A 13,925-nucleotide genomic window follows, 5' to 3' on the forward strand; every position below is an offset into this window, starting at 1 on the left:
TTATTGACCATATATTTGCATAAGTAATTATATAAAATTATGAAAAAATTATTTAAGAACAATTTGAAGCATGGAAAAAAAATTGAAAAAAATATTATACTGCTGTTCAAAATCCCAAAATGCATAAATGATATGTTTAAAAAATTGTTTGTTTTCTCAAATCCGCGGTTTAGAAAATCAAAAGTATTTCTCTCATAACTATTTACACAAATTTAAAATCTATCTTATTTGTTATTTCTTTTCAAAAAAAAATTATATATTTGTTTTATAATTAATTTTTCATTGACAAACTAAAGAAATTATAATTTTTCCAGTTTTTTGGTTATGAGTTTTTTTATATATGATATCACAAAATAGACTTTAAAGATTTATGAAATAATTTTACAAATATCATTTATCAATATTTGTTAGAAATTTGTTTAGTTGAGATTTCGGAATATTTATGTGACAAAAATACAAAGGTTGGATTATTATTGTTTAAGTTAAAAGGTCGGCTTTTTTTTGGAAGACTTATCAAAGGTTAGATTATTTTTGTTAAATTCGCCATTTTTTTAATTACATTGAAGTCCTTGATTTCTGGAATTAATATATAGTATTGCTGTATTGATTGATTGATTATCAAAGTATAGCCTCAAGACCAAAAGCAAGGTGTTACCTTACGCGAGGTTTTTCTCGATCTTCTTCGCGAATTCTATCCTCATTATTTTAAGGTCAGTTCTTCATAATCCTAAATTTATCTCTTCGTTAGCTTATACGAATTGCGTCCTTATTTGTTTAATTTGTGTATATGTGACTAATCAGTTGATATTTAGTGGTGTTGTAAATTTATCTACGTTTCTGATAATATTTATCATTAACTTGAATGATTTTGATGGAATAATGTACGGTAATCGCGTTAGACATCTATTTATACTATTGCTGGATGCGATTGTGTATTAATTTAGGGTTTTGAAGTTGTCGTTTACGTTTGATTATTAGAAGTAGCGGCAATTGTGTTTATGTTTGATTTGTTGATTTACGGTTTGATTTTTTGATTTACGGTTTTTTTGACGATCGATTTAGCTGCTTGTCGTTTGCTGAATTTGGGGATGTTCTTACTGCTGATTGAATTGTGTTTTCGAGCTAGTTTTGGCATCTAACATTCTATCATGATGTGGAACATCTGAGTTGTCATGTTCGACACAGACACGACTTAACAGTTGTAGACAGTGGGTTTTTACTGCGGATCTTATGTTGTAATGATGATATTGTCATATTGGGATGTTCTGTTGTTGAACTGTCATTTTTTAATGCGCCATTTGAGTTTGATGTAAGCTAAACTTAGGTGTTGTGAAACATTTTAACTGTCATTTTAGATAAGTTGTAATTCAATCTCCGAGGTTCGCTTTTATGGTTCTTTCACGGTTTTTATAGTCATTGTTTCGCATACGAGGCGGAATCCTGAAGTTCGATTGTGCTATAGTGAATATATTTGATTTTGTGGTGATCAAACCTAAGAGTAACCCAGGCTTTGCTGTGTTGTGACAGTGATTGAGTGAACTACATTAAAAGATCGCTGATCGCAAGATCATATTTCTCCATTATGATTAAAATTGGATAGTTTAAAACTAATCCTTGGATCAAAACAAGAATATTACAGGGTTCTAGGGTTTTACAGTTCCTCAAAAGATTATTCATTTTAACTCCCTCTTTTCCTGATTCTATCTGTATGTTTTAATCATTATTAGGTTCTAGGTGACGTTGTTTTGGACCTCTCTACATTAACTCACCAAACTATTAAACTCGGCAGCGGCCTTCGTCAGGTTATTTTCTTCTCCTAGGGTTTTCTACTATGTTGCTTTTCTTTATTATATTTTCAGCAATTTTATTAGTTATTTTTAACATTAGTACTATTGTGTGAGGAACGAATTGCAGGAGGAAAGGGGAAAAATGGAGAATGAAGAAGATTCGACAGTGGAAGTCAAGGACGACGACTGGGGTAACTTTAGAGACGATGATATCATGAATCAGCACTCTGCTATTCGCGCTGAGCAAACCCACAATTTCCCTTTTGTCGCCGACAAGGTTTTTATGTTATTCTCTTTCTTTCTTTTTTATTTCTCATCGATCATCTTTCTACCTTTGTCGTCATTCCTATGATTTTTTTTGTTGAAATTAGTTGCTGCGATTATTAACAGTGCTTCTATATACGAGGAACTATTGTTTGTCTCTTATTCTGGAGGTTACATTAAGTTCAGTTGATGTATAATCGGGCTTATGATCCATTGACCTTATATGTATTGAGTGAGTATAGAGCAATAGAGATGCTTAGTGCTAATGTCATGGGTGTCCATCACCAAAAATGATGCAGCAGCAGATTTGTTAAGAGCAAGTCCTAGGAAATTATACATGCCTTCCACATTGTCTTCCAAAAGTCTTTCGCGGCAACCTTGCCTTATACGGATTTACCCCTTTGTACCTATTGCCATGTGTCCAGTAGGCAGCGTGACAAGCTCCCATGTCTGGTTTTATACAAGTGCTATCATCTCCTTTTCCATCGCTTCTACCAATCTGTCATCTTCTCTCATGAGCACTAATCACATTGGCAAGGGATATACATACAATCACCAGTTTGACTAATCGTGACTTTTATCTAAAGTTCCATGATGAATTGTGCTCTTTGTTGGTGTGAGTTTACAGTATTGTATGTGGATGTCCTTATCCTTTACTATTGCTAGTCACATATCTGACAACGTGGCTGGTGAAGTGTTTAATACTCTCTAGTCTCTCCCATTCACTGGAATCATATCACTTTACCTTTTCAGCTCATTCACAGGATTTATACCATTTTCCAAAATAGAAACCCTCCAGATGACCCAAATATTCTCATCATATTACTACCCCTCCTTGTTCACACTCCTGCATCAGTCACCACCACCACCAGTACCACCACTACCACCACCACCACCAGTACCACCACAGCCAAATCGCTTTTTCATCACCTGATCACCAAGTCCTCACCGCCTCCAATGAATGGGAGTGAGTAGTAGTATTGAACTGAGTATTTTTTTCCACGGTACAATTCCTTAGTGAGTTGGATTTGATTCTAAGGATTTGTTGTAACTGTCTTCTGCAGGAACCTCTTTCTGCATTATCTGCGGAATATCAATCAGGCAGTCCTATCTTGCTTGAAAAGATAAAGGTCTGTGCCTTTTTTCTGTTGATGCTCCCTGACATTCCCCTCTTTTACGCTCTGTGTGTGTGTGTGTGTGTGTGTTTTGATAATGAGTTCTTAACATTGTTTTTCCCCCCCTTCTGGATCAGCTTCTCGGCGAACAGTTCTCAGCTATTAGGCGTACACAAGGAGATGGGAATTGTTTCTTTAGAAGTTTCATGTTGTCATATTTGGTGTGACCCCTATAATTATGAAAAATGAATGATTTCGGTTTTTCTCCTAGTCTGTTTCCTTGGTCTAACAGTTGATGTAAACTTGTTAGGAACGCATTCTTGAAACTCAAGACAGAGCTGAAATAGATCGTGTAAAAGTAAATGTCGAAGAATGTAAGAAGACACTTCAAAGACTTGGCTATGCAGACTTTACATTTGAAGATTTTTTTACGGTGAATATGCTCTTCTTTTGTCTCACCTGTTAAAACACTGTTGTTTCATTGGTGGTTGAAATCTTTATATTCTAACGCTAACTGATTGCCGGCTTTTCTTATCCCTGGCTCACAAAGATCCGGATAGTGGTTAGCCACCTTTTTTTCCTCTCATGAACGAGAACCTATAATGTAATAACAATCTGTTTTCATGTGTAAAATTTCAGTTATTTCTTGAGCAGCTGGATAGTGTTATTCAAGTAACAGGGGCTTCAATAAGGTGTTCGTGATAGCCAAACTACCCTTGGTGTTAATGATATTATCTGATCTTGCTCAGTAGTTTTCCATATAATATGATGCTAGCAGTTGTAGTTTATTCAATTTAATTTTTTATGGTTTTTGTCATCAGCCACGATGAGCTTGTAGAGAGGAGCAGAGATCAATCAATATCAGATTATGGTAGGTTACAACAACATGTGACAACATGCTTATTTCCCGGTTTTTCTTTGACCGTTCACATGGGTGTTGTTTGGTAGTTGTTATGTTCTTCAGATTTGTCACATCTGGAGAGATTAGAAAGCGTTCAGCATTCTTCGAGCCCTTTATACTTGGACTGGCAAATACCACAGTTGATCAGGTTTGTATGCTTTTGAAAGTTATTACAATCACATTCAGCCAATTTCTTATGTCATGTGTAGCTTTCAACCGTGCTTTGGAAATTTGTTTAGAACTTTGAAATAACTTTTCCAAGATAGTGCCAGGCATAAAAGTAAAAAACATGTATGATACAAATACGCAGCGGGTTTCTGAAATCTTACATCCAAAGGCTTAATTATAATCATTTGGACGTGATTTATGTTAATCATTTACATTGGAAGGTCCAAATGCATTACTGGCCGTAAAATTAAAGGTCATGAGCTTAAAGAAGGAATTAATCAAGTTCTCCATACTGATTTTCAGTAATGACTTGTTTGGGTCAGACAACCAGTAGCAAGAGAGATCGGTCCATATGTTAATGGAAAGCTTAGAGACAAGTTAGGTTTAACAATTATGCCTACCCCACATGGTTGTTAACTTGCCTGACTCGTACTGTTTGATCATGTTATTGAAACAACCGTAGAAAGAGAAAGAGACTGTAGCTAATCCATCAAAACAAAGGAAGTGGTTTTTCTATATAATATAGCACTTTATGCGGGATGAAGTGCGAGAAAAATAAATTAAACTCTCTTCTCCCAGACGTTGTGCTGATTTAATCTTGTAGGATCATTTGGGATAGATTTTTGATTGATTTGAGAAAAGGGGAGAAAGAAAATAAGGTATGTGGTGATGTAGAACTCGTTCGTTAGAATGTAACGTTAGATTAAATTGCAGTGGAATTATTGATTAGTTTGAGTATGTCGTGTATAAGATCAGAAAACAAGGAAATATTGTTGGTAATTGCGTGAATTTGGAACAAAGAACAGGATAGATTAGCGAATCTTGTTCTAACCTCGCAAGGTTATAGCTCGATTTGCTATAACTCAGCCTCGCAAGGAAGAGTCCTAATCTAATCTCGCAAGATTGACTTTACGAACTGTAAACTTTATTGTATTTCTGAAAATATTCTGAAAAATAAGGCCACAATCGGTTCTTATTTATAGTCCTACTCGATGTCACAATCTGACTCGAGATCTAATTCCTCAACTTGTCTAAAAAGCTATCTAACTCTTTCCTAATCTAATTAGGAAACTTATTTAACTAATAATTAAAAATACAACTAGAATTTAGAAATCCCATAACAACTAGGATTAGGAAATAACAAGTTTTCCTAACTTGACTAGGATAAGCTAATTTTCCTAATCTTATTCGAAAATAAAAACTAATATTCTAAGTCCTATACGGTTTAGGATACCGTTTCTTCTAGTTGGCCTAGGAAACCGTGTGTTTCCAACAGCTCTCCTTATTCCACCTACATCATGTGGGCTCAACCGGGCTGTTGGAGCAAAGAATGCAGAAGTTTTTTTAGCTTGGAGGGACGAAGATGGACGTTCGCCTTGAGTTTGTGGGAGGGGTTAGAAGTGAATTTGACGTAAAGGGCTTGTATAGGGAACAAACAGGTGGAAAGAGTGGAATGAATATTGTTATTTCCATTTTTTCTTAATTAAATATTTTATGAAACATTTTTCATTTGAGTTTTTTTTTCTCCCCCTTGATTGACCATCTTTTCAATTGAATTTGGGACTGGAAATACTTTGGAACTCAGGTTACCTGGTTGGTTTTTCTCCTCAAAACATTTATGTATGTTCCCTCTTCTCACCATGTCTTACTTTCATCAGTATGTCGTGATCCACATTTTTACATCGAGTGTATCATTTCATTGCGCCCCACAAGGTCTTCGTGTTTTTAACTTTGGGGTAGCGTTTTAGGCATAAATTTTCTTAAAAAAAAGCATTTTATCGAACTTTGTATGTTTTATGGTTTAACCATTTAAGAGTATGTAGCCCTTGCGAGATACTTCAAATGCAACATGTGTCTCTCTTGCAATTGAATGACGAGGTGTTAGGCGAGTCTTATTTTTTCTTTGACGGTCTATTCAAGATTAGGGAAAAGGTAAAAGTGGCGCCAATAGAGGACAAGATGATGAAAAACCGACTAAGATGGTTTGGCCATGTGAGAAGGAGACCTATGAACGCACCAGTTAGGAGACCGGAGACTTGGAAAACAGAAAAGGTCCCTAGAGGTAGAGGAAGACCGAGACAAACATGGTTGAGAGTATGGGGTTTGAGGAGAGTATGGTGACGGAGAGGGCACAATGAAGGGAAAGGATACATGTTGATTTCTAGTATTTGATATTTTTTTTTGACATATTTAGTGTTTTTATTTAATTTAAAAAAATTAAATTATTTGTTCTTCTCTCCTTTATTACATTTTTTTACCGACCACTTTCTTATATATTTTACTTGGTTTACTTTTAAGGCATTTCGGATCCTTAATTCTATTTCGGTTTTCAAAATCGTTTTAATCTTTTCTCTCGATTTAAATTTTATGTTTTTATAAAAGAAATCTGAAATTCGATTTTAAAACCTGTAAGTTTACCTTGACTTTCCATTACATTTTCGCTCCCCCTTTTGTTTTTCATTTTCCCTTTTCTCTTCGCTTTTTGAGGTGTGCGTTCACCTATGGACGGTTCTAAAGGATGATTCATGTCAGCCGACTCCAAATCATTTTGGGATTAAGGCTATGTTGTTGTTGTTGTTGTTGTTGTTGTTGTTGTTGTTGTTGTTGTTGTTGTTGTTGTTGTTGTTGTTGTTGTCTATTCAAGATTTCAAGATTCCTTTCTTTGAATTCTCTCTTGACACCCTTTTTCATTTAGAATTAATTCACAACAATAATCCTAACTATGCACGACCTTTTCATATTAATCCATACTACTCCCTCCGTCCCGGTCATTTGTTGTCCTTTGGTTTTGGCACAAAGACCAAGAAAAGAGGAGAGCGCCAATTACTAAATGACAAGTGGAACAAATTGAGTATGAAACTATGAATGATCAAATTACTCATCAAGTTCATTCTTAAAATAGAAAGGACAACAAATGACTGAGACACCCCAAAATGGAAAAGAACAACAAATGACCGGGCCGGGACAGAGGGAGTACATTTTAACTTGGAATAAATCTAAGGCCAGTTAAAAAACCTCATTTGTATTAAACGACGGACAAAAGAATATGAGCGAGTGATCGTTTTGAAGAGAGTAAATTGAGTAGTTATTATTATATACATTTTTATTTATAAAACAAGTTAAAATCTACCATTTTCTATTTTGAGCAGATGAGGCCAATAGTTAAGATTACTCCAAGTTAAAATGTAGTATGGATTAATATGAGAAGGTCGTTCATAGTTGGGATTATTGTTGTGAATTAATCCTTTCATTTATGGTGACATCCTCTCTTCACTGCTTATTGTTGGTTGGCTGGTGACTCCTTGCATAAGTCTAATTGTCCAGACCTTTTATGCAAACTTGATCTTGAAAAGGCTTTTGACCATGGGTCCCGGAAATTTCTAATGTTTACTCTTTAAAGTACGAGTCTTCCAAATAAATGGAGAAATTGACTGCTCTTTTGTATCTCTGCCTCCTGTTTTTCATGGTTGTTAACAAGGAACCTGCTGGTTTCTTTGATAGCTTTAGTGGTCTTCGTCAAGGTGACACTTTCTACTCTTTTGTATTATGGGGATCACTTAGTGTGTAGATAAGCAAGAGAACAGAGGCATGTTTTTTACAGGTTGTTAGCATTATGAATTATTATGGCAAGGGAAAGGCTACGAAGTACGGAATTACGGATGTTTGACCCCCTCTTATCTCCCTTTGACCAGTAGCCTCTCTATGGGTACTGCAGTACTGGTGATGATAATGAATGATTTTCACTTGCCATGAACTTGACCTTTCACCTCTTTTTGGTTTACCAGACTCTGCCTTGTTATATCTTGAGATGGCTAAGGCAGTTATTATATATCACCCCAGAACCTATTTGACTATCCATCTAGTTATTTTGTAGCTTTCCGTCTAGTTCATTACAAAAAGAAACCACTGAGTTTTTTTTTGTTTCCTTTGGAATGTTCGTGGATTCGAAGCAATTTTCATCTTCGGTCATTTGGAGACAATCTTTTTGTGCCATTAATAGTAGAGATGCTGAGCTTCTCTTTTGATATCGTTTTTTTTGTTTGCAATGCACAGTTCTGCAAAACATCGGTGGAGCCTATGGGTGAAGAAAGTGATCATGTCCACATTATTGCTCTATCAGATGCACTGGGCGTGCCTATTCGAATTGTGTACCTGGATCGCAGTTCATGTGATGCAGGCGGAGTTAATGTGAATCATCATGATTTCGTTCCAATTTCCCTGATGAATGCCGCTGATGATGGTGGGTGTGAGATAAAGCCCTATATAACCCTACTGTATCGACCCGGTCACTATGATATTCTGTACCCAAAGCAGTAATGCAACAATGCTTGTGGTGCGAAAGGTGAATCGTGGCAAGGAAAAAGGGGATGTTACGATAGGCAAAAATACCTAACCATGTTATTAGTAGGGGCGCTTTGTCTAAAATGTGTGCTAATCATATCACAAACGTGGGTTTTAATCACTCACCTTGTTCAGGAATATTGTACTCTCATGTTGGTTGGTGACGCCTTGCCTAGGAAAGGTTAACTGATTTGTACATGAGTTGTTGCCGGTTCATTAGTGACTTCACGAATTGTTTTCCAAATGTGGGGATTAGAGATTTACTTGTAACCCAATCACCCCCAAACATGAGAAATGTAATATTTAGCTTCCTGCTGACTGTATTCCTACAGTCAGATTTACATGTAGGAATTGTATTCCTACAATAAGCCCTGCTAATGTGGTTACACAGTTTAGCAAGCAGTTGGACTCTACGTTTTGACATTTATGTTAATTTCTTAAAGCATGAATTTCATTTGGGTTGTGCATAGTCGAATCCTCCGTTTGGTGTCCTCTTGGATTATTGGGGATTTAGTTGGACAAGTTGCTGAATTAGAGGAAATGACCATTTTTGTAATAGCATTGACAAGGATATAACATCTTCCGCCCCTTCTCTCGTAGGTTCTTTATTGATAGATAATCCACATTTATCAATTATCATTACCATTATCCTTGGAAAAAAACATCCAACGAAATCAATATCAATATATGTACTTCAAAGAATTCTTGGGTAATAAAACCGTTCAATAGCTAAAGAGTCGTGCTTTTTCACATACGAATTTAATTCTTTCACATAAGATTTTAACAATTCTACCTCTCATTTATTTTCATCTTTTTCACCCAAACCCCATTATCCACTCTTCCCTTTCCACCCTTCAGCATACCCTTCTGCTCCGACGTCCTCTGTCCCAGCCTCCCCATGCCCCCTCCCTAACTTCGGCTGCCATTATCTCGCACCTAGACCTGACAAATGGGTCATTCAGGTCGGGTCGCGTCATTTTTAGGTCAATAACTTATTGGTTCACTTCAGGTCGGGTCATTTTTGTGTCGGGTCACTTCGGATCGGGTCAATCTGGGTCGTTTGGGTCATTTCGGGTCATGATTTTCCTTAATTAGGTCATTTCGTGTCATTTTGGGTCAATCGGGTCATTTTGGGCAACCTAAGTCGGGTCACTTTGGGTCAGGTATATCGGGTCACTTTCGGGTGATACACTTCGGGTCTCGGATCAGCCTTATCGAGTCGGACCAGCTTTGTCAGGTCTACTCGCACCACCCACCGCTCTAGCATATGAGTATGTAATCTGATTTTTTCTGATCTTGTACTTGCAATCGCAATTTTTTTCTCGACAAAAATCACGCATAAGTTGTCACGGAAAATCATCCGTGTTGATGGTTGGTAGACCTGGCAAACAGATCGGGTCGTGTCAGGTTTGTGTTCGTGTCACATGTAAACGGGTCACAATCCCTCCAACCCAAACCCGACCCAATTAAATCTCGTGTCGTGTTCGTGTCGACCCACTTACATAAATGGGTCATAAGGCCTCAACCCTAACCCGTTAATTTCGTGTCGGGTTGTGTTGTGTTTTCGTGTCATGTTCATATTTTGAAAGTTTAAGTATATTTATGTGATGGAGGATCAAGAAAAATTAGGATTAATTTAGTAAATAGGTCATTCGTGTCGGGTTCGTGTTCAGAGAGATCAATCCTAACCCAGCCCAATTAAATATCATGTTGTGTTCGTGTCAACCCACTTACATTAATGGATCATTAAGTCTCAACCCAAATCCGTTAATTTCGTGTCGAATTCGTGTCGAATTTTCGTATCGTGTCATTGTTTACCACCTCTAATGGTTGGTGCTGATTGTTGGTTCCACTGCAACTTTAAGCAAATCGATTGATTGTACAATTGAGGGAAGTGAAAAGCCAATTATAATCATCCCTCTACAGCGGTGCACTATATCACTCAGGCAACATTGCATCACCAGATTTGTCATTTGCGACAGATTTTGGCAGTGGGCATATACGCATAGTGACACAAATTGGTGTATATTTTGATTATTTAATTTGTTGAACTAATCAGATTAGATTTTAGGGAAAGAGATTGATATATTTCATTATTAGAGGCTGAATCGAATAGGTTAACTCCTGAAATGACCTCGGACGGGTAATAGAAAAATCGAGAGAAAAAGAAACTGGGTCCGGTATGACCTCCCGAACGGCTCAAATTGAAGTGTATAAATACACGGTTTTTCGGGATTCCAGGGTCCCGGAACAAAATTCTCCGGAAATCACATAGAAAGTTCCTCGGGTTAGATAAAGCGGCCACGCAAAATTTGAGTAGCAACGAAAGACATTTGGGGGTGCCGGTATGCCATAAACCAGCATTCGTCGAACCTCGGATAATCGTGAAAAATGGATTAATGCTCGTTTAATGCTCGTTATTAGAGGCTGAATCGAATAGGTTAACTCCTGAAATGAGCTAGGACGCGTGATAGAAAAACAGGGAGAAAAAGAAACCGGTCCGATTTACCTCCCGAACTACCGAAATTGAAGTGTATCTTTGGTTTTTACGCACACCGCACCCCCAAATGTCTTCCGTTTGTGTTCAAATTTTGCGTGGCCGCTTTATATGACCCCGGAAACATCCTATGCGATTTCCGGAGAATTTTGTTCCTGGACCCCGGAATTCTGAAAAACCGTGTATTATACAACTTCAATTTCAGCCGTTCGGGAGGTCGTAACGGACCCGGTTTCTTTTTCTCCCTGTTTTTCAATCACACATCCTAGCACATTTCAGGAGTTAACCGGTTCGATTTGAGCCTCAAATAACGAGTTTTAACGCATTTTTCACGATAATCCGAGTTTCGCGAATCTTTGGTTTTCGCACACCAAAGACTTCCCCAAATGTCTTCCGTTGGTGCTTAAATTTTGCGTGGCCGCTTTATCTGACCCCAGGAACATCCTATGCGATTTCCGGATAATTTTATTCCGGGACCCCGGAATTTCGAAAAGCCGTGTATTATACACTTCAATTTCAGCCGTTCGGGAGGTCTTACCGGACCCGGTTTCTTTTTCTCCCTGTTTTTCAATCACGCGTCCTAGCTCATTTCAGGAGTTAACCTGTTTGATTTCAGCCTGAAATAACGAGTTTTAACGCATTTTTCACAATAATCCTAGTTTCGGCGAATGCTGGTTTCTGGCACACCGACACCCCCAAATGTCTTCCGTTGGTGCTCAAATTTTGCGCGGCCGCTTTATATGACCCCGGGAAGATCCTATGCGATTTTCGGAGAATAATGTTCTGGGACCCCGGAATCCCGAAAAACCGTGTATTATACTATACACTTTAATTTCAACCGTTCGGGAGGTCGTACCGGACCCGGTTTTTTTTTCTCCCTGTTTTTCTATCACACGTCCTAGCTCATTTCAGGAGTTAACCTGTTCGATTTCAGCCTCAAATAACGAGTTTTAACGCATTTTTCACGATAATCCGAGTTTCGGTGAATGCTGGTTTCTGGCACACCGGCACCCCCAAATGTCTTCCGTTGGTGCTCAAATTTTGCATGGCCGCTTTATCTGACCCCAGGAACATCCTATGCGATTTCCGGAGAATTTTGTCCGGGACCCCGGAATTCCGAAAAACCGTGTATTATACACTTCAATTTCAGTCGTTCAGGAGGTCGTCCCGGACCCGGTTTCTTTTTCTCCCTGTTTTTTAATCACACGTCCTAGCTTATTTCAGGAGTTAACCTGTTCGATTTCAGCCTCAAATAACGAGTTTTAACGCATTTTTCACGATAATCCGAGTTTCGGCGAATGCTGGTTTCTGGCACACCGGCACCCCCAAATGTCTTTCATTGGTGCTCAAAATTTGCGTGGCCGCTTTATCTGACCCAGGAACATCCTATGCGATTTCCGGAGAATTTTGTTCCGGGACCTCGGAATTCCGAAAAACTGTGTATTATACACTTCAATTTCAGCCGTTCGGGAGGTCGTACCGTACCCGGTTTCTTTTTCTCCCTGTTTTTCAATCACGCATCCTAGCTCATTTCAAGAGTTAACCTGTTCGATTTCAGCCTCAAATAATGAGTTTTAACGCATTTTTCAAGATAATCCGAGTTTCGGCGAATGCTGGTTTCTTTCACACCGGCACCCCCAAATGTCTTCTGTTAGTGCTCAAATTTTGCGTGGCCGCTTTATCTCGACCCAAGGAACATCCTATGCGATTTCCGGGAATTTTGTTCCGGACCCTGACTTTCAAAACCGTGTTTTATACACTTCAATTTCACTTGTCGGGAGGTCGTAACGGACCCGGTATCTTTTTCTCCAGTTTTTCAATCACACGTCCTAGCTCATTTGAGGAGTTTACCTGTTCGACTTCAGCCTCAAATAACGAGTTTTAACGCATTTTTCAAGATAATCCGAGTTTCGGCGAATGCTGGTTTCTTGCATACCGGCATCCCCAAATGTCTTCCGTTGGTGCTCAAATTTTGCGTGGCCGCTTTATCTGACCCCAGGAAGATCCTATGAGATTTTCGCAGAATAATGTTCTGGGACCCCGGAATCCCGAAAAACCGTGTATTATACACTTTAATTTCAGCCGTTCGGGAGGTCGTACCGGACCCGATTTCTTTTTCTCCCTGTTTTTCAATCACGCGTCCTAGCTCATTTCAGGAGTTAACCTGTTCGATTTCAGCCTCAAATAACGAGTTTTAACGCATTTTTCACGATAATCCGAGTTTCGGCGAATGCTTTGGTTTCGCTCACCAAGACCCCCAAAATCTTCCGTTGGTGCTCAAATTTTGCGTTGCCGATTTATCTGACCCCAGGAAGATCCTATGAGATTTTCGCAGAATAATGTTCTGGGACCCCGGAATCCCGAAAAACCGTGTATTATACACTTCAATTTCAGCCGTTCGGGAGGTCGTCCCGGACCCGGTTTCTTTTTCTCCCTGTTTTTCAATCACTTGTCCTAGCTTATTTCAGGAGTTAACCTGTTCGATTTCAGCCTCAAATAACGAGTTTTAACGCATTTTTCACGACAATCCGAGTTTCGGCGAATGCTGGTTTCTGCCACACCGGCACCCCCAAATGTCTTTCATTGGTGCTCAAAATTTGTGTGGCCGCTTTATTTGACCCAGGAACATCCTATGCGATTTCCGGAGAATTTTGTTCCGGGACCTCGGAATTCCGAAAAACAGTGTATTATATACATTTCAATTTCAGCCGTTCGGGAGGTTGTACCGGACCCGGTTTCTTTTTCTCCAGTTTTTCAATCACGCGCCGTAGCTCATTTCAGGAGTTAACCTGTTCGATTTCAGCCTCAAATAACGAGTTTTAACGCATTTTTCAAGATAATCCGAGTTTCGG

At 38.5% G+C, this 13,925-nt stretch overlaps 1 protein-coding gene across 1 annotated transcript; it reads left to right on the forward strand.

The window, feature by feature from the left end:
• The first annotated feature begins 612 nt into the window (after positions 1-612).
• On the forward strand, positions 613-9,030 carry LOC141597462 (OVARIAN TUMOR DOMAIN-containing deubiquitinating enzyme 1). Its single transcript, XM_074417928.1, has 10 exons — positions 613-710; positions 1,728-1,802; positions 1,915-2,064; positions 3,116-3,181; positions 3,304-3,387; positions 3,477-3,599; positions 3,806-3,858; positions 3,988-4,037; positions 4,115-4,215; positions 8,289-9,030. The coding sequence occupies exons 3-10, from the start codon at positions 1,930-1,932 to the stop codon at positions 8,550-8,552; spliced, it is 876 nt and encodes a 291-aa protein (XP_074274029.1). The 5' UTR covers positions 613-710; positions 1,728-1,802; positions 1,915-1,929; the 3' UTR covers positions 8,553-9,030.
• Positions 9,031-13,925: the final 4,895 nt, after the last annotated feature.

The sequence above is a fragment of the Silene latifolia genome, chromosome 8, assembly GCF_048544455.1.
Source record: "Silene latifolia isolate original U9 population chromosome 8, ASM4854445v1, whole genome shotgun sequence".
Lineage (NCBI taxonomy): Eukaryota > Viridiplantae > Streptophyta > Magnoliopsida > Caryophyllales > Caryophyllaceae > Silene > Silene latifolia.

Coding starts and splice junctions, on each gene's coding strand:
- LOC141597462 (XM_074417928.1), top strand. CDS start 1,930: ATGGAGAATGAAGAAGATTCGACAGTGGAAGTCAAGGACGACGACTGG. Junction 3,182..3,303: donor TCTTGCTTGAAAAGATAAAG/GTCTGTGCCTTT, acceptor CTTCTGGATCAG/CTTCTCGGCGAACAGTTCTC. Junction 4,038..4,114: donor TCAATCAATATCAGATTATG/GTAGGTTACAAC, acceptor GTTGTTTGGTAG/TTGTTATGTTCTTCAGATTT.